Here is a 21,636-nt window from a genome sequence, read left to right on the forward strand (position 1 = left end):
AGTGTAAAAATAACTATGTATTTTTTTTAGAAATTAGTTCAAACCTCTAAATTCGATAAGTACTGAATGAAAAAATATTTTATTACAGTGTTTTGAAAAGTTCTCTAGGTAAGCTACAAGAATATGCAATAAAAATTGGGATTTCATTTAAAAAAAACTATTCAAAGTCAAATAATTGTCACCATCTTATGTCCCCCCTTTCATTCATATAACTTCTTTTTTTACTTATTTTTTTGCATATGTAAAAATATAACGGAGTTGAAGTGTGAGAGTTAAATGAAACACATATAATAAAGTTTTTCTTTAGAAAAAAGTTGTACATAAAATGTAGATTTCAAATATAGAATTATGTATATATTGTGGTATATTATATATAAAAAGTCTTCAGATTTACTGAATCACTTTTTATTTATAAGTTATTTTTCATTTGATTTCTATTCAATATTTCTTGAAACATTGAGGATTGATAGCTTCTACAATAATAAACTTTTCCTCTTTTTTTCTCTTTATTTATCCTTCACTCCTTCTCTCTTCTATATCTATCATGCGGAGGAATTTGCTACGTAGTTCGAAATAAGAGCGACTATTTTCGAATGTTGATAGGATGTAATCGGGCAGAGTAGATTTACAATCGTGTATGTATTTTATGTAGTTTATAATATAAGACATACATACATATACATTATAATTGACATTATAAATATATTTTGCAATTTATATGTAGCTTAAAAAAATTTTACATCATGAATCGTATTATTTAAAATTCTACATAATAATAGAAAAAATATATAATAATATAATGTAACATACTATATCGTACTATAATGTAACATCTAAATAACATACTATATCGCGTTATTTTGTTAGATCGTTTGTTTCGCGTTTCGTGTCAAATTTATCCATCTAATATTTCTACATAATAATACATAGTTCTTATTTTTCATCATAGTAATATAGTCCTTAATCGTCACTAATTTAATTAATTCATTTGTATCATATATTTCTGTTAATTCTAATATAATAAAACACAAAAAATTAGCTTATCAGCTTCAAATTCAACGTAGTGAAAAAATGCATGTCTTTATTCAGATAGTAATGATGAAATGCATTATTGTAAACTAGTATATTAGAAGAAAGAATCATTTGCATTACAATTACAAGTTCATCGATGATTACACAATACGAGAAGAAACCGATAACCACCTGATCTTTAATTATTTTCTTTCCTTGGATCTTTAATTCTCCCCCCTTTTTATCATTTTCTTAGCAATACAACAACAATTTTGTTTTTAACATGTATTAATATGAAATACAAGAGTATTACAAAATTAATATTATAAGAGAATCAAGTTTTCTCAAATTAATCAAAAAGCTTATAAATGATATCGATAAGATCTTTATCGATATTATAAATAGAAATAAGTAAATAGACTAAATAAGTAAAATAGATATCTTTTATATAGTATATATAGTAACGACACATTTTGATCATATTGTGTATGTTAAATAACTATTAATTTCAACTATTTTTAATAATATCTGTCTGTATAAAATTTTCTATTTTAATATATCATATATAATAAATTGCGAAAAGAAATTGTTTACAATATAACAAAATATTCTGAAAACATGATCATTATTATGACAGTAATAATCACGCCAATGTCTGTAAAAAATGATTCTCATTACACAAATTGATATATAATTATGGTGCAAGATAAACAGTAGCGTTCGTTTTTTTTTAAGCATTCATCTTTTTATGATCGCTCTCCTTTTTTTAGCAATTAAAAATAGAAATAATTCTGTTTTTAGGATATCAAAAATATTTATAATACAATAATATAATATTTTTTTCCAAATTTGCAGCAACATGCTTTTTCTTATTTCATAAATAAGGAAGACAAGTCCTTTATGTCCATTACGATATTGGTGTTCTCTCCATTTTACCTGAAAATTGATTAAAAATGTATAGAGATACATCTAAAATCTTTTTATTCGTATATCTATTAAAATTATTTTATTTTATATATAATACCATTATTAAATTATTATAAGAATATTTTAAGAATATTCATGATTATTTTATCAATGTTTAATATATCTCTATTTTAGACTGTTTTTACTTCATAATATCAATATTAAAATATTTATAATATATTCAAACAGAAATAAATACAATTCAGAAATATATTCAAATACATAACTATTATATTTTAAGATTGCAAATCACTTATATATATTTTATAAAAACAAAAATTTTTAAAAAGTAGCAAATAAATTTTTTTAATTAATATCACAATTATCCTGATTAACAAGAAATACTTTTTTATATTAAAAAGTTATTCATTTAAATTTTCAAGATGAAATGAAAAGTATTGATGAAATTTTCTTACAGTTGACATGTCCCATTGACAGCATTGGTAGCAATACTATGATGAATATTTTTCCTTGGTGATATATTCAACCAGAAGCCACCTTCGGGTTTCAAATTGAAGCCGTCCTTAGCGATCTTGAGCGGTAACCGTGTTTTCTCGCAAGTTTTCAAATCGCAACGTGCCAATAGATGAAACAGCAAAACTTTCGTTTCCATTATAGCGAATCTATTACCAATACACATTCTTGGACCCAGCCCGAATGGGACATAAGCTCCGCAATTGAGGCTCTCTTTTTTCCGCTCACCAATAAATCGTTCAGGATCAAACATTTCCGGATTTTCAAAATACTGAGGATCATGATGAAGTCCATAAACTGGTATCCATATGCCTTGTTCTTTTCTTATAGTAAAAGGCTTTATTCCTGGCAATGTCGGTGGTAATTCAAAATCCTTCACGCATACTCTGTCTAATATTGCCGCAACTGGATATCTTCTGAGAGATTCATTAATCACGGCATCCATATATTCCATGTTATTAACTATTTCATATGGTGCTTTTCCATTTGCCTCTTCCAAAACTTGATCAATCTCATCTTGAAGTTTTTTTTGTACGTCTTGATTCACCGCAATTTCGTGAGCGGCAAAGCACATTAACGTCGAAGTGCTCTCGAAACCACCAAAAAAGAAACTGAATGCTTGAGATACCATATCTTCGATAGACAGTTCTGCATTGCCTTTCTTCCCTCTAGTCTCCATCATCAATTGTAGCATGTCTGGACGAACGATACCATTTTCATCCCTGGTTTTTATGGTGGTCTCTACGAGATCTCGAAAGAAATCCGCTATTTTTTGGCGAACCAATCTTATTTTAAGTATTTTTGTCACCCAAGGCAAGATTCTAAATAAGTAGAATTTTAGTACGACGACAGTGCCAAAAGTAGTCGCCTCCCTGCCGTAAATGTAGAATTCGTTGTTCGGATTTCTCATAGAATCGACACTAATACCAAAAGCGCAAGTAGCTATTATGTCATTTGTGTATCTCGTAAATGAATCTTTTATATCCGTTATCTTCTTCTCTGCTGGCAGTTGTGCCAAATAATTGCTAAATTTTACGGCGCAATCCGACATCAGTATAAACATACTTTTCATTTTGCTAGATGTAAAAGCTGGACTCAGTAAAGACCGTACTTGTCGCCACTTCTCCCCTTTGAGGGAAAACAGAATATTGCCGAATAACGGATCTTGATCTTCCTCGACGAAACTGCGATGATGCGGAAACAGATCAAAGTTTTTTGACGCGATAGATTTAATAAGTTCGGGATCTCGAAGTACTAGAATTGGAATTGTCATTTCAAACATGCCGACATATTTGGCATCGGGATGTAACTTGTAAATATTATTGATATAATCAAGTATCGTTTCTCGACGAAAGAACAATTTGATCGTATTTCCAAATAATGGTAAAGGCGTTCTACACGGTATGTTATGTTTCTTGAAAAAGTTCAAATCTTTAAAAATGTAATAGAGACCTAGAGCGCCCGCTATTACCGTCAAAATGATTATGTATAACATGTTGAAAAGAGAAATTGCTGTATTAAACACTAAATATACACATATTACATAGTGCTAAATATAAATCAACTTTTACACTTTATTCGAAATATTCTTTTTCTTCTCATGCAATTAATAGCAAAGATGGTGCACGAAGACAACTTTACGCGTCGAGATTCGACGAACGACTGCTGCTGCATCGGATTGATCCTTCTTATATGTATGGTCACGTGATATTATTGCTTACGTAATAGAAGTTAGCAACAACTTCTCGACAATTTAATAGTATCTTCAACGTGTTATCAATTTGATAAAATTAAGATAAAATATATTGGATTGACTTTATGTATTAGCTTTCATATTTTTAAACATATTTGTGCTTTTTGCACATTGTTAATATTTAACATAATTTACCTCGAGCAACAGTTATTCTATAATAGAAAGTTGACAATTGCTTGTTAGAGTGGCTATTCCATTAATCTTGAATACATTAATAATTAATGATAGAGCGAATAAAAAATTTTTGTATAATTGAAACTACTGCGACATTACAATGATTTGCAAAATTATAATGCCGTGTAATCTCGTTACCTTTCATTTCTATTACATTTCTCTATTATTTTTACATCCTTATAATTTTGTACGTATATAATACATTATTTATTGCTATGATATAAAATATACCCGTGGCTATTTTCGTAGATTTTTAATATTTATGTATCAGTAAGAATGATTATCTTACAGATGGAGCGCTTAATTTATGTAGAATACCGATTCTCTCTCGGCACAACGCTCAACCAGAAACCGCCTTCGGCCCCCATCGAGAATCCACCCTTTTTTAATTTTAACGGTATCGAAGTTTTTTTACACGGCTTTAGGTCACAACGAGCCAGCAGATGAAACAACATAACCTTCGTCTCCAGCAAGGCGAATCTGTTGCCAATGCACATTCTCGGGCCTAATCCGAATGGATAATAAGCATTGAGATTGCACTCGTTCTCTCTGTTTTCAGCCAGGAATCTCTCAGGCCTGAATTTTTCCGGTTCCGGAAAGTATTTGGGATCATGCTGAAGTCCGTAAAAAAGGATCCAGATTACTGTTCCCGCTTTCACAATATATGGTTTCGCACCTGGCAACGTGGGCGGCAATTCAAAATCTTTCGTGCACAGCCTATCCGTCATCGCTTGCGCCGGATGCATTCTGAGAGTCTCGTTAATCGTAGCATTTAGATACACCATCCCATTGATTGCCTCATAGGATGGCTGACCGTTTGTATCTTTCAGAATCTTATCGATTTCATTTTGCAATTTCTTCTGGATGTGTGGATTGACGGCAATTTCGTATGCTGAAAAACTCATCAAGGTCGAGGTACTGTCGAAGCCACCGAGGAAAAAGATGAACGCCTGCGATGTCATGTCCACAATGGTGAGTTCCTTCCCAGGTTCTCTTTTCCCTCTGCTATCCATCATCAGCTGGAGCATATCCGGCCGAATAATATTTCTCTCGTCTCTGGTCTTTATAGTATCAGCTATTAAATTTATGAAGAATGCATTGGTACGTTCGTTTATCATTTTAAGATTTAACAAACGCGTGAGCCACGGCATGTGTTGGGACAGCAAAATTTTTATAAGAGCGATCGTGTTAAAATTCATCGTTTTTGCGCCAAACATATAGAAATCGTTGTCCGGGTCTCTCATCGAATCCACGCTAATGCCAAAGGCACACGTGGCGATCACGTCGGTAGTGTATCTCGTGAAGATGTCCCTCATTTCTACAATCCGTTTGTCAGTCGGCGCTTTAACTAGATACTCTGAAAAGTTCACGGCGCACTCAGACATCAATTGAAACATAGCTCTCATTTTGCTAGACGTGAAAGAAGGACTCAGAAGCGTCCTAATGTCTCGCCACTGATCTCCGCGAAGTGCAATCAGATTTTTCATGAAAAGCGGATCTTTACTGCTGCTGAAAAATATGTGATCTTGAAACGAATCAAAATTTTTGATGCCGATAGATTTGATTAATTCGAGGTCACGCATCACGACAACCAATTGCGAGAAATTAAAGAGACCGGTATACTTAGCGTCGGGATAAAAATTGTATAGTTCTTGAATTGCCGCTGCAAAACTCTTTGGATGTACGAAAAGCTGCCAAAGAATTTTTACGATCGGCGGCTTTTGATATGGAATTCCATGCTGCTGAAAGTCGTTCGACCGTTTACCAGATGAGGAATAATAATAAATGACAAGTATACCGATTAATATCGATAAAATTATCGTCCAGTACTCCATAGCTTAATCGGGATACTCGATTGTTCTTTTCACTCCGGATTAAAGTCAAATATCAGTGTTGTGGAATGAAAGTTGTGTTAATGTCAATGCTCACAATTATACGAGACGCCCTCAGGTTATAAGCCAATGCGATATGTGCAGTGCGATTATTCTGCCGAGTCAAAGCGATCTGACCGCTTGGAATTCTCGCGCACGACTGCTCGAAATATCCGCTGAGAGATAAATGCTACACTGTAGCTTCGTGATGTTATGTAAGAATTTGACGTCAGACTTCAGATCTTCATATTTTATAATGTACAATATGTATACAATATACACATACATACATTCATTCATACATATATACAAGTTGTTTCATTTAACTCTTACACTTCAAATAACTCCGTTATTTTTACATGCACAAAAAAATGGAAAATAAAGATGTTGTATGAATAGAGAGAAGGGCGACATAAGATGGCAATAATCATTTAACCCTTGAACAGTCTGTTGAAAGTCACATGAAGATCACCTAAAAATTTTTTAATGGAAACTCCTATTTTTCATTACGTATTCTTGTAGCTTACGTCGAGAGCTTTTCAAAACTCTATAATAAAGTATTTTTTCTTTGAGTACTTTTCGATTTATGATGCTTGGAATGATTTCCTAATTTTACATAAACCGTAAAATATCTAATAAAATATTCATTTTTCGATTATCTTATCTCGATACTTTTATACACAAAATAATGTGAGAAATCGATACTTTTATACACAAAATAATGTGAGAAATCAATTGATGTAAAAATAATTATATGTTTTTTTCAGAAATTATTTCAAACATCATAGTTGGAGTTATTTGATATAAGAGTTAAATGAAACACATATATATAATAATAGTTTTCTTTTGAAAAAAAAACTGTACATAAAATGTAAACTTCTAATATCAAATTATGTATATATTGTAGTATATATTATGTGTAAAAAGTCTCGAGATTTATTGAATCACTTTTTATTTATGGATTTATTTATGGATTATTTTTCATTTGATATCTACTCAATATTTCTTGAAACATTGATAGCTTCTACATTACAATGGTCAAATCTTCCTCTCTTCTTCTCTTTATCTATCCTTCACGTTTTCTTCCTTTATATCTATCATGCGGAGGAATCTGCTACACAATTTGAAATAAGTGGGACTATTTTAGTATGTTTATGGGATGTAATCGGGCAGATTAGATTTACAAACGTGTATATATGTCATGTAGTTTATAATATAAGACATACATATATATTATATTCAACATTATAAATATATTTCACAATTTATATACAGTTTAAAAAAATGTTTACATTATGAATCGTATTATTTAATATTCTACATAATAATAGAAAAAATATGTAATAATATAAGGTATAAATTATATACTACATCGCGTTATTTTGTAGTTTCCCGTTTCATGTCAATTTTATCCAACTAATTTTTGCACATATGTAATAATACATAGTTCTTATTTTTCATCATAGTAATATAGTTATTAATCGTCACTATTTTAATTAATTCATTTGTATTATATATTTCTCTTAATTCTAATATAATAAATTACAAAAAGTTAGCTTACTGCTTAGCTACCTAGCTTCATCAAATTCAACGTAGTGAAAAAATGCATGTCTTTATTCATATAGTAATGATAAAATGCATGATTGTAAATGTTTACTAGTATATTAGAAGAAAGCATCAATTGCATTATAATTACAAGTTCATTAATAATCACGAGAAAAAAACCGATAAACAAACGATCTTTAATTATTTTCATATTTCTTTCCTCGTATCTTTAATTTTTCCCTTTTTTATCATTTTCATAGCAATACAACAATAATTTTGTTTTCAGCATGTATTAATATATGAAGTACAAGCGTATTACAAATTAATGTTAGAAGAGAATCACATTTTCTCAAATTATTCAAAAAGCTTATAAATGATACAGATATTTCTATATCGATATTATAAACATAAAATAAAAATAAGTAAACAGACTAGATAAAATAGATATTTTTTATATAGTATATATAGTAAGATATTTTGATCACATTGTATACGTTAAATAGCCATTAATTTTAGCTATTTTTAATAATACTTGTCTGTATAAAATATTTTTATTTTAATATATAATATATAACAAATTGCGAAAAAAATTGGCTTATAATATAACAGAATATTTTGAAAATATGTAGATAATTAATATGACGGTGATAATCACGCCAATATCTGTAAAAAATGATTCTTACTACACAGGTACAAGATAAAAAGTATTGTCCTTTAGGCATTCATCTTAGGCATTTACCTTTTATGTTTGCTCTTCCCTTTTCAGCAATAAGAAATAGAAATAATTCTGCTTTTAGCATATCAAAAATATTTCTAATGCAAGTATATAATATTATTTTATAAATTAGCAGCAACATGAGTCTTCTTTTTTTATAAATAAGGTCGGCATATCCTTTATGTTTCATTACGATTTCGGTATTCTTTCCATTTCATCTAAAAATTAATTAAAAATGTACAGAATTACTTCTAAAATCTTTTTATTTTTATACATATGAAAATTATTTTACATTATATAATAATTAAATCTCTAAAGTTATCTTAAGAAAATTGATTATCTTCTCGAGAAATCTATTATATCTGTAAAATCTATGATATCTCCATTTTATTATTTTATAATATCAATATTAAATTATTTATATTCAAAAATATATTTGAATACCTAAATTTTACATCTCGAGATTGTTAATTATATATATATATATATATATATATATATATATATATAAAATATATATATATATAAAATATATAAAATATATATATAAAAAATATATAAAAAAAAAATATATATATATATATATATTTTAAAAACGATATATTTCAAAAAAGTAATAAATAAATTTTTTTTAACTAATATTATAGTTATCCCAATTAACAAAATAGCAGGAAATGTTTTTTTATATTGTAAAGTTATTCATTTAAATTTTTAAGATGAATTGAAAACTATAGATAAAATTTTCTTACAGCTGACGTGTCCCATTGACAGCATTGGTAGCAATACTGTGATGAATATTTTTTCTTGGTGATATATTCAACCAGAAGCCACCTTCGGGTATCATATTGATGCCGCCCTTAGCGATCTTGAGCGGTAACCGTGTTTTCTCGCAAGTTTTCAAATCGCAACGTGCCAATAGATGAAACAGCAAAACTTTCGTTTCCATTATAGCGAATCTATTACCTATGCACATTCTGGGACCCAATCCGAACGGAAGATAGGCTCCGCAATTGAGACTCTCTTTTTTTCGCTCACCAATAAATCGTTCGGGATCGAACTTTTCCGGGTTTTCAAAATACTGAGGATCATGATGAAGTCCATAAACCGGTATCCATATGACTTGTCCTTTTCTTGTAGTAAAAGGCTTTATCCCTGGTAATGTCGGCGGTAATTCGAAATCTTTCACGCATACTCTGTCTAATGCTGCCGCAACCGGATATCTTCTGAGAGCTTCATTAATTACGGCATCCATATATTCCATGTTATTAACTATTTCGTATGGTGCTTTACCATTTGAATCCTCCAAAACTTGATCAATCTCATCTTGAAGTTTTTTTTGTACGTCTTGATTCACCGCAATTTCGTGAGCGGCAAAGCACATTAACGTCGATGTGCTCTCGAAACCACCAAAAAAGAAACCGAATGCATGAGATACCATGTCTTCGATAGACAGTTCTGCTTTACCTTCCTTCCCTCTAGTCTCCATCATCAATTGTAGCATGTCTGGACGAACGATACCATTTTCATCCCTAGTTTTTATGGTGGTCTCTACGAGATCTCGAAAGAAATCCGCTATTTTTTGGCGAATGATTCTTATTTTAAGAATTTTTGCCACCCAAGGCAAGCTTCTATATAAGTATAATTTTAGTACGGCGACTCTGTCGAAAGCAGTCGCCTCCCTGCCGTAAATGTAAAATTCGTTGTTCGGATTTCTCATAGAATCGACACTAATGCCAAAAGCGCAAGTAGCTATTATGTCATTTGTGTATCTCGTAAATGCCTCTTTTATATCCATTATTTTCTTCTCTGCTGGCATTTGCACCAAGTAATTGCTAAATTTGACGGCGCACTCCGACATTAGTATAAACATATTTTTCATTTTGCTAGATGTAAAAGCTGGACTTAGTAAAGGTCGTACTTGCCGCCATCTCTCCCCTTTGAGAGCAAACAGATTTTTGCCGAATAACGGATCTTGATCTTCGTCGATGAAACTGCTATGATCTGGGAATAAGTCGAAATTTTTCAGCCCGATAGATTTAATAAGTTCGAGATCGCGAATCACTATAATTGGATTTGTCTTATCAAACAAGCCGACATATTTGGCTTCGGAATGTAACTTGTAAATATTATTGACATAATCAAGTATCGTTTCTCGACGAAAGTACAATTTGATCGTATTTCCAAATAATGGTAAAGGCGTTCTACACGGTATGTTATGTTTCTTGAAAAAGTTCAAATCTTTAAAAATGTAATAGAGACCTAGAGCGCCCGCTATTACCGTCAAAATGATTATGTATAACATGTTGAAAAAAGAAATTGCTGTATTAAACACTAAATATACTTATATTACGTAATACTAAATATAAATCAACTTTTGCACTTTATTTTAAACATTCTTTTTTTTCTGATGCAATTAATAACAAAGATGGTGCACGAAGGCAACTTTACGTATCGAGATTCGGTGAACGACTGCTGCTGCATCGGAAATATCCTTCTTATATGTATGATCACGTAACATTATTACTTACGCATTAGAAGTTAACAACATTTCGACAATATCATAGTATCTCCGTCATGTTATCAATTTGATAAAATTGAGATAAAACATATTGGATTGATTTATCTTATTTTTCACATTTTTAAATATATTTTTGCTCTTTGCACATTGTTAAGGTTAACGTGATTCACTCCGATTAACAGTTATTCATTAAAAAGATGACAAGAAGAAAAAAGGCAACGATTGCTTGTAGAATGATTATTCCGATAATCTTAAACACATTAATCATAATGATAAAGCAAATAAAAGATTTTTTTTTAATTGAGCTACTGCGACATTACAATGATTTGCAAAATTATAATGCCGTAAAATATCGTCATTTTCTATTTCCATTATATTTCTCTATTATTTTTACATTTTTATAAATTTATACGTATGTAATATATTATTTATTGCTGTGATATAAAATATGCTCGTGACTATTTTCGTAGATTTTTAATATTTATGTATCAGTAAAAATGATTATCTTACAGATGAAGCGTTTAATTTATCTTATGTAGAACACTGATTCTCTCTCGGCACAACGCTCAACCAGAAACCGCCTTCGGCCCGCATCGAGAATCCACCTTTTTGAAATTTTAACGGTATCGTAGTTTTTTCACATGGCTTCAGATCACAACGAGCCAGCAGATGAAACAGCATAATCTTCGTCTCCAGCAAGGCGAATCTGTTGCCGATACACATTCTCGGGCCTATTCCGAATGGATAATAAGCATTGAGATTGCACTCGTTCTCTCTGTTTTCATCCAGGAATCTCTCAGGCCTGAATTTTTCCGGTTCCGGAAAGTATTTGGGATCATGCTGAAGGCCGTAAAAAAGGATCCAGATTAGCGTTCCCGCTTTCACAACATATGATTTCGCACCCGGCAATGTGGGCGGCAATTCAAAGTCTTTCGTGCACAGCCTATCCGTCATCGCTTGCACCGGATACATTCTGAGAGTCTCGTTAATCGTAGCATTTAGATACACCATCCCGTTGATTGCCTCATAGGATGGCTGACCGTTTGCATCTTCCAGAATCTTATCGATTTCATTTTGCAATTTCTTCTGGATGTGTGGATTGACGGCAATCTCGTATGCTAAGAAACTCATCAAGGTCGAGGTACTGTCGAAGCCACCGAGGAAAAAGATGAACGCCTGCGATGTCATGTCCAGAATGCTTAGTTCTTTCCCCTCTCTTTTCCCTCTGCTATCCATCATCAGCTGGAGCATGTCCGGCCGAATGATATTTCTCTCGTCTCTGGTTTTTATAGTATCGGCTATCAAATTGATAAAGAATGTGTTGGTACGTTCGCTTACAATTTTAAGTTTTAACAGACGCATGAGCCACGGCATGTGTTGGTACAGCAGAATCTTTATAAGAATGATCGTATTAAAATTCGCCGCTTTTGCTCCAAACGTGTAGAAATCGTTGTCCGGGTCTCTCATCGAATCCACGCTAATGCCAAAGGCACACGTGGCGATCACGTCGGTAGTGTATCTCGAGAAGATGTTCCTCATTTCCATAATTCGTTTGTCAGACGGTGCTTTAACTAGATACTCTGAAAATTTCACGGCGCACTCGGACATCAATTGAAACATAGCTCTCATTTTGCTGGACGTGAAAGAAGGACTTAGAAGCGTCCTAATGTCTCGCCACTGATCTCCGCGGAGTGCAAGTAGATTTTTCCCGAAAAGCGGATCTTCACTGCTGCTGAAAAATATGTGATCTTGAAACGAATCAAAATTTTTAATGCCGACAGATTTGATCAATTCGAGATCACGCACTACGACGACCGATTGCGAGAAATTAAAGAAACCGATATACTTAGCGTCGGGATAAAAATTGTATAGTTCTTGAATTACCGCGGCAAAACTCTTTGGACGTATGAAAACCTGCCACAGTCTTTTTACGACCTGTGGGTTTTGATATGGAATCCCATGCTGCTGAAAGTCATTCGTCCGTTTACAAGATGAGGAATAATAATAAATGACAAGTATACCGGCTAATATCGATAAGATTATCGTCCAGTACTCCATAGCTTAATCGGGATACTCGATTGTTCCTTTCGCTCCGGATTAAAGTCAAATATCAGCGTCGTGGAATGAAAGTTTGTGTCAATGCTCACAAGACATCCTCAGGTTATAAGCGATATGTGCAGTGCAATTATTCTGCCGAGTCAAAGCGATCTGTCCGCTTGGAATTCTCACGCACGACTGCTCGTACCGAGATACCCGCTAAATGGTTCATTACAGCCTCGTGATGTCATGTCAGAATTTTACGTCAGACTTAATATCTTCATATTTTATAATATAACAATATGCGTACAATATACATACACGTATTGTTTTAAATAAGATGCGTTTGCATACGTTTATTTCCATTTATAATAGATGAGAATGTATCATTAAAAGAGGTTATTTACGCCAATATAAATAATTAAAAATATAAGATAATTGATGAGTGAACATGAATATCAATTTAATTTGAGTCCAAAGTTTATATGTCTAATCTGTAGTAACAATGTGTGCGGACAACGATGTTTTTCTATTACGCAACAGCCTTGAGCTCCGTCATCAACGAGCAATTCTCGGAGCGATACGCACTGCGTGATGATTCATGAGCCAGAACAAGGTTGCAAATACTGCGCAGAAACCAATTCAAGTAGCTTCGCTGATATACAACTGGCAAACCGATCGAGTAATTGTCTGCTATCACCTAATATCCAAGTGACGATAAAAAATTTCTTTGCACGTAACAAAAAAAAAGATGCTCGTTTACACTATAATTCGCTTGACTTTTAATATTGACATTCATGAATCTATTTCGTGCATATCTGCGAATTAATTCTGATTATGTTCCAACATATATTGAAATAATATTATCCGTACGGTCGGAGATTATAAATTTATTCTCACATGGTATATGCGCGTCATACGTAACGAAATGCCTTTGATGCGAAACTGAACTTTACACGTTTATACATATGGACAGATTTATATACAAAACTGTGTGTTATTCGTGAGCTTATTTCAACTCCCAGTAAGCAATCGAAATATTCACAGATAAATATTTCACTGTAAATTTTTTAAAGATCGGAGAATAAGCGTTAAAAGAAATAAAGGAAATTACGTAATCTCGTGCCTCTCCGCGAATTTGTCGGATATTTTTTGCACGATGGAAAAAATGAAACGTGTACTTGAGTTAAACGTCTCTCTCTTCGTGGGAAATTTACGAGTGGAGAAATTTTCTTACTTGCTCTCTTGACTGAACCACACGTGAAATTTGCGTTTCATTTCCGTAGAAATTAAAACGCAACTGAAAAGAATAGTTTTTTATTTTTCGTAAAAGATTCGCACACGGTATTAATTTCCTATCGACATAATACAATTTTAATTTTCTAAAACTTTTCTAGTTTTCTGATCACTAATCTAAATTGAAATGTGATGTAAATGTGAATTTCGTAATTGGATTATAAATAGAGACAGATAAAATGATCATTACTTAATATAGCACGTATGACGAAAATCACTTCCATCATTTGAGACATTTAACGCGAAAAAGTCGCGAAAAGGCGAGAGATGTCTGTCTGTCTGTTTCGAAATCCGACTTGCAACCTGGCGGGAAACAAGATTTCGACTGAAAGTTTCGTCTATCGCGCAGGAGTAAGAAAGAGAGTAAGAGGAACATGGAATGGGAATGAGAGAGGATGCAAGGGGTTAGAAGGGAAAAGAACAGAGAGAGAAAGAGAGAGAGAGAGAGAAGAGAGGGGGGGGACCGGCGGAACAAAATTCATTTGGCCAAATTAAACAGAGTTTAGCAATTTGCGCTTAATCCATTTGTCGGGGATCTGCCGTCCGTCAGTCCGTCCGTTTGCCTTTACTTCAACCCTCTCTCTTTCCCTCCTCCCTTCCTTATCCTTTTCTGCGACCCCTATCGCGCACCCCCTTCTTCCGGCTGTTCGTTCTATGTATTTTACCGGTACCTCGATCTCTTCGCCTTTTGAAGCCTCTCGCGGTTTTATCTTATTTTTTTATTTCCATTATTTCCAGGACTCTCTTAACCTTAACTTTTAAATTTTTCATTTTTCATCTAATGGCAGTATTTTATTGCGTTATTAACATAAACATGTGCCTAGATTTTACATGTACACACGTACAAGCATATATTAATTAATATGTTGTACGAGGCATTGCGATAAAAAAGCAGCGAGCTGAAACACGTTGCGCTCTGCTCGTTTATATATGCGAGACACGACGTCATCTGTTTCCTTTTATTCGCTTAGTATTCAAGCCGTCTTTTTTTGCGCACATGTTGAACGCATACATCTTATACGCGGAGAGAAAGATCTCAAATTTTACATCATCCTGAACTCCGTCGAATCGTAAATAACTTCTAACGCGGATAGAAAAATAGTAATTTTTCTTCAACACAGTGATATATTCTCTTTTTTGACTATCTGAAAAACTGGACACTTAACCTTTGATGAAAAACAAAAAGTATTACTAGCGGAATTAAATTAGTCGCAAAAAATTAATAGTTTATTTGATTGATTAATCATTTATAAGTCCGAAATTTATTCAATCTCGAATTATGCGCGAGAAATATGACACGAGAGATATGATCCCGGTTGAACTTTTCCGATTTATACAGTTATTGCGCGCAACATCTCATTTGCGGAAACGCCTACCTTCTCTCTCTTTCTCTCTCTCTCTCTCTCTCTCTCTCTCTCTCTCTCTCTCTCTCTCTCTCTCTCTCTCTTTCTCTTTCCTCAATTATTACACCCTAGCATTACGCCGTTCGCTACCGCCTTTCGCCTTACACGCTCTCTTCGGCACTTGGATCTTATTATCACGGAATTGTTTCCGTCCCCCGAGCTCCGACCTCGCCGTCGAGCTTTCCGCTTCTCCTCCTCGCATCCAACAAGAACAGCGAATCCGACCTAAGTGTATTGGCAGTTGTGTCCACGTTTTATTTCCATTCAATCGGGTGAGCACCTTTAAGATCACTTTCCTGTAAACCGCTAGAGTGCTCCCTGCTAGGATATTCCTGATCCCTGGGAAGTGCCTGCTCCCGGTCCGCGACAACCGCTCGTGGATCAGCGTTTAACGTTCATGTCTAGCAGTCGCATCAATCGGCAGCGCTGGTCGTTGCTCTCAACGTTCTCACCTTGACATTCTCTCCTTCCGCTAACATTCTTTGAATATTGTCAATAGTCAGAATCTCGTTGAATAAACCTATTAATTGTCGTGGCAATATTGATTTTAAAGTTGCATTATATCGCTCGCTCGTGACATCATCTATAATAAAGCACGTTTCGCAAGATCTCTAAATTGCTAAGAAAGAGAGAGAGAGAGAGAGAGAGAGAGAGAGAGAGAGAGAGAGAGAGACTGAATCGAGTTGACGAATCGCGCTCTAATGCCGTTACGCGTAACACCTACTAATTTCCAAGCTCCTCTGGAAATGAACCACTTCCCTCCTTCAGATAGGCAAAGGTTAATATAGTTTACGAACCAAATACAGAGTAATCATATTTGCCTTTATATACGCGGATGGCAGACGTTCACGCAGTGGTTAACCGTCCCACGCCGTCGAATTCACCGCTAAGCACCGTCTCTCTTTTCATCATTTCCACACTCCCTAGTTTCGCTCTTCGGTCAGAGATGAAACTCTTGCGTTTACATACCACGTGGGCAACTTGGACGAGGTGTACAGGCTTTTTACAGATTCCCAAACCTGCGTTTATCGGACAGGAGCGAGTTGACGTGTCGTCTGTTGGCTGATACCTGGCGGGCTAAGATTCTCTTTGCTTTAGTATCTTGATCGCGATCAAATTTGGGTCGCGTCTCGCGGATGGCAGACGTTCACGCAATCATTAATCGTCGAATTCACCGCTAAGCACCGTCTCTCTTTTCATCATTTCCACACTCCCTAGTTTCGCTCTTCGGTCAGAGATGAAACTCTTGCGTTTACATACCACGTGGGCAACTTGGACGAGGTGTACAGGCTTTTTACAGATTCCCAAACCTGCGTTTATCGGACAGGAGCGAGTTGACGTGTCGTCTGTTGGCTGATACCTGGCGGGCTAAGATTCTCTTTGCTTTAGTACCTCGATCGCGATCAAATCTGGGTCGCGTCTCGCGGATGGCAAGTAATAAAGAGCGCAGGAATAAAATAATAGAGTCGTGTCGTTCAATTTATTGCCTCGTACACCTAAGACAGTTTCGGGGTACCGGATACTTTCCTTTTCCCTCTCCGTCAGTGCGTATAAACCTCGATGGGTCTCGCGCGTAAAACTAATGGAATATGGGTGTAAGTCGCAAAGTCGCACGGAATGAACTCGCATACACTCGAAGATCATTGCGTACGATCGCATGACGCACTACTCACACGTAGCGCGAATTTAAGTATCCGTGAGGAAATGGATACTAAAACAGGCGGATATACTATACACAAGCGGCAGACGAGGTGAATATTATTGCCGACTTCCGGACCTCCTCGTAATACTTTGCTTCCCAAGCTTAAAATCTGCCGCCGCGATACAGCTCGCTCTCGCTCTTTCTCTCTCTCTCTCTCTTTCCTCGTGATTTATTTCATCGAGAGTTATTTAATCGCGCATTCATCGCGCATCAATGCCCTCACCTCACGTACACGTTCGCTTAAATCCCTTTTTTCTGTGACATCCATAATTCCTCGCATAATTCCTAGATTACTACTACATATTCTTTTGCGTGGAACGCGTTGGTATCTAAAGTATCAAAAATATTCAGATAGGTCGCAAAGCGGATTACAGACACGACGGATTGATGTTAGACATTTTTTGCGATAAACATGCGTGCGTACGTGTATTTATTCCAATAACGATGCGCCAATCTCAAGTATCATCGATTCTCATCCGTACCATCGAGCCCTGAAGAAAGAAGACGACGGAGGAGCTTCTTCGTAGGTCAGGTTGGCGACGCGTATTCTTGGGGAATTAACACACATTTGCGATGTTATTGCTTGAGAATACACGTATTTGGCCTGGCCGGTCACATCACGCAAGACAACGATCATTCGTCCAGTTTAGATTCCGCGCAACATTGTCAACATTGAAAACATTCCCTACTGTGAGCGAACGATGAAAACAAATTATATATTCAGCGTATAATATAGATACGTCGTACGACATGTTAATATCATCATGAAGGTAAAATGATTATTAAAAAGGCCAATTCAGTCTTTTTAAAACTGAAGCTTACGTTAATTAAATATTTATATAAGATTTCTTCGATTATGAGTACGCTAAGATGTATTGCGCGTAAATGAGTTTTGGAATTTAATGTAAACGATTTTACATCTCAACGAGACTGTTTTCCATATCGCAGATTTTTAAAATGTTGCGATAGATGCTGAAAACAATTTGCGCAAGACTTCCTTGCTTTCGAGAGTCAAGGATACATTTCTTAGCTCTTGCGAAAGTGATTCATAAAGCTAGATATGATTTATCAGAGACTCTAAAAAGGTACCGATAAATCCAGTGTAGAAAATTATTGTAGAAAAAATGTATAATTTCATATATATTGAAGCTTTTTTATGTACGTACATAAGTGTATTATATTCTAATGAAATAAAGGAATGAAATAAAGGAATGAAAAATTGAGAAGTAAGGCGTTAATAATTTGTCTCTAGCAAAATAGAACGGCGTAATCTTTTGTATGAAAATCGCTCATCCGTGATTGCTTGTCAGTATGTCGCCAAAGATTAACGTTATTAACGACAATTTGTCGTTCTTTGTGCCACGTCATCAAATTAGATTTGTTTGACAAAAACGGTTCCACTCTTTCTCTCCCTTTTTTTCCCCCGGGTTTTGTCCACTTTTCGGAAAGCGAAAAAAAAAATCTATCCATGGTAACATGTAAATTTTCAACAATATGCCAATTAAATTGTATTGAATCTTTTACCGAAAATACCTTTTGCGCGACTACATTTTCAACGGAACGAAGCTGTACATAGTTGCGTGCAATATATTTTCCAGCATTCTTCACTGTTATACCTTACAAAACAAATAATGGGTGCAATGTACCCATATTTACATTTCATAGAATGGGAATACGAAGAATGCAAGAGAGGCCGATTGATTTTTCGTATACGCGATTGTAGTATGTACGTACGCTTGTATTATTTTTCTATATTCTTAAAACTATGCAAATATTGTGCAATATTTCAATCACCGATATATTAGCGGAGAGAGAGAATACATTAATTTTATTATACAATTTCGACCTTTTGGAAATGTGAAAATTAAATGGCATTTTTTATTATATTCACGCACTGGTTTAATCAAGGTTGCTCATTTCCAATTCGTCCTCCGATTTTGCCTCGAGAGCTCGCGATCCTTACATTGGCTTGCTCGAAATCGCGAGCTGACAAGGTACAAGATTCGCGGTAGAAGCAAGAAGGAAGCTGAAGGGGAAATTTACCCCAGGCGTGTAAATCACTCTTTAGCGCGGGCTTCGTTGAAAACTTAACAGGCCGAGTAATGAGCAGGCTGTTTTCCCGCCTCGCGGGCTACTACATCGGCGCCTCAGGAGTGCTTTTACTTAATGCTTTCGAGTTGTTCTCGAGGAACCTGCGTCGAGTATCCGATGTACATGCATCTGAAGGCGCCGTGCTGGTTACATGGGAGACGGAAATTATGTCGTCTCGCGTAAATCGGAAATGCGGCGTCCCGCTCTGCAATAACCGGATTCAAATCTCTCCCTCCCACTCTTTTTAATCTTGACATTGTTAGAAAAAAAATGCGTATGCTTCGTGCACATGAGGCATTTGAAGATTAAATCAAAATTTAATTTTACGTATATTATTACAGACAATAATTTATTGCAACTCTAAGTGAAAAAGAAATCAAATTTAATGAAGAAAAAGTTATGCAAAAATTTTGATATTTTCTTTGACAAATGAAAGCAATTTTGTTCAAGTATCGTTGTCACATTTTTTAACTTTTTTTTTCTTTTAAAAAAGGCAATTAACAACGATACGATTTTCTTCAAGTTGTTTTCTTCGACGTAGTGAATGAAATGAAAAAAAATATTTTTCTGCTACAATCGATGACTTTTATGATTTTCCGATGAAAAGTGTTCGGGATCTGATGAATTTCGAATAAGGCAAAAACAACTAGAATCTAGGAAAGTAATGCCAGAGTTTCTTCGATTGCGAATTTTACATTGCCTGCTAAACCATCTTCGAAACATCCTTTAAATCATTTTTACGAGGCGTATTCGAACGCTTACCGCTGAAAGTCAAAAACAAAGAAGTAAGCGGGAAAAGTAGAAATCTTTGACAATCAATCTTTAATTTTCGCTCATGCTTCAAAACGTTTACAACTTTGCTTTCATCATTCATCAATGTTCTACTAATTACTTCATGTTTTTCAAAAAAAAAAGGTTTGACCCTCACTTTAAATTCAAACAATTGCAGCTTATTTATATTTTATTAATCAATTAATTGTTTTAATTTCAAATGAACAAGACATGTCATGAAACTTTGCTATTAAAACACTATGACTTTGACGCAACCATAAAATGATATTTATATCTCTGAATCGATTTGATGTAGTGCGTTCAAGTTTACGCAAGGATATTGGTACATCATGGCAAAATGATAGAAATAATCTTGGCCACAGGGCGAAATTATAGTAGCGGCCTCTGTTGATCGTCGATGGTTTCGCGCAGCTGGCAAATCTCACGGATATACTCTCCTCAATAGGATCAAACGTACATATTAGAGAATACTGTGCAGTTAATGAGGAGTGATACATACCTGGAGCGTTCCACAAACTGCCTTCAAAGAGACACAAACATAAAGCATACATAATTGACATATCTGTTGTATATATATATATATATATATATATATATATATATATATATATTCATGCATATCTGTAAAACGTGAAATACATATTACGGTCGAATTCTGTTGTTAAGATTCAGTTGACTATTTGTCGGCTGTCCATTGGCATTTTAAAAACACGAAATGTTACAGTAAAATACGACAAACCTAATAAAAATGAAGGATTATTTGTTGGATATGTTGTTAAATATATACATGAAAAGGATGTGAGAGGATTAGATTTTTCTCACAACATCAGTCCTGGCGATGTGACGTATTAAGGATGTTTTGTACCTATTTTCATAATATTGAGAATTTAATAAAAATTGTACAGAATATCCTTTACATATGTTTAGAATCTTCAGTACAATTTTTAAATCGATTCACTAAAACGTTCACAAGTTATAAGGATTTTAATTTGCACCGAATTAACATGTGTTCTTATGGGAAACGTATAACCACGTCGATTCAAATGACAAAAACACATGGAAATAATATTCAAAATTTGTTTAAAATTTGCAAAAGTTTAGATATAGAAGAAATTTGGTCAAATAATATTATACAAGTACTGACTGGTTAAAAAGATATTAAATATAATTTAATAAAGTTAGCCATGTATCTGTCACAAGGCGAAATTCTCTGCCAAAAGTTAATCATTTCGATTAACAAAATTCGGAATATTTCATCAGTAAAAACGCAATAAATATTAAAAAATAC

The 21,636-nt window shown here is 34.2% G+C and overlaps 4 protein-coding genes across 5 annotated transcripts; all 4 read right to left on the reverse strand.

The window, feature by feature from the left end:
• Nucleotides 1-1,596: 1,596 nt before the first annotated feature.
• LOC112637747 (cytochrome P450 9e2-like) lies at nt 1,597-4,132 on the reverse strand. Its single transcript, XM_025408087.1, has 2 exons — nt 2,394-4,132; nt 1,597-1,947 (listed from the first exon to the last, which is right to left on the reverse strand). The coding sequence occupies exons 1-2, from the start codon at nt 3,944-3,946 to the stop codon at nt 1,944-1,946; spliced, it is 1,557 nt and encodes a 518-aa protein (XP_025263872.1). The 5' UTR covers nt 3,947-4,132; the 3' UTR covers nt 1,597-1,943.
• Nucleotides 4,055-6,461, reverse strand: LOC105255536 (cytochrome P450 9e2-like). The gene has a single exon (XM_011264850.3). The coding sequence runs from the start codon at nt 6,211-6,213 to the stop codon at nt 4,684-4,686; it is 1,530 nt and encodes a 509-aa protein (XP_011263152.2). The 5' UTR covers nt 6,214-6,461; the 3' UTR covers nt 4,055-4,683.
• A 1,911-nt stretch (nt 6,462-8,372) lies between these two features.
• On the reverse strand, nt 8,373-11,271 carry LOC105255548 (cytochrome P450 9e2). Of its 2 annotated transcripts, XR_003122692.1 has the most exons (3): nt 9,259-11,271; nt 8,534-8,727; nt 8,373-8,457 (listed from the first exon to the last, which is right to left on the reverse strand). XR_003122692.1 is itself a non-coding variant. In XM_020028871.2 (2 exons), the coding sequence occupies exons 1-2, from the start codon at nt 10,809-10,811 to the stop codon at nt 8,724-8,726; spliced, it is 1,557 nt and encodes a 518-aa protein (XP_019884430.2). In that variant the 5' UTR covers nt 10,812-11,271; the 3' UTR covers nt 8,383-8,723. The 2 variants fall into 2 exon arrangements, 1 of the variants encoding a protein (XP_019884430.2); XM_020028871.2 differs by having other exon boundaries at nt 8,383-8,727.
• A 96-nt stretch (nt 11,272-11,367) lies between these two features.
• LOC105255535 (cytochrome P450 9e2) lies at nt 11,368-13,280 on the reverse strand. Its single transcript, XM_025408079.1, has one exon. The coding sequence runs from the start codon at nt 13,083-13,085 to the stop codon at nt 11,559-11,561; it is 1,527 nt and encodes a 508-aa protein (XP_025263864.1). The 5' UTR covers nt 13,086-13,280; the 3' UTR covers nt 11,368-11,558.
• Between the last annotated feature and the right edge of the window lie 8,356 nt (nt 13,281-21,636).

The sequence above is a fragment of the Camponotus floridanus genome, unplaced genomic scaffold, assembly GCF_003227725.1.
Source record: "Camponotus floridanus strain SB8 unplaced genomic scaffold, Cflo_v7.5 scaffold2, whole genome shotgun sequence".
NCBI lineage: Eukaryota > Metazoa > Arthropoda > Insecta > Hymenoptera > Formicidae > Camponotus > Camponotus floridanus.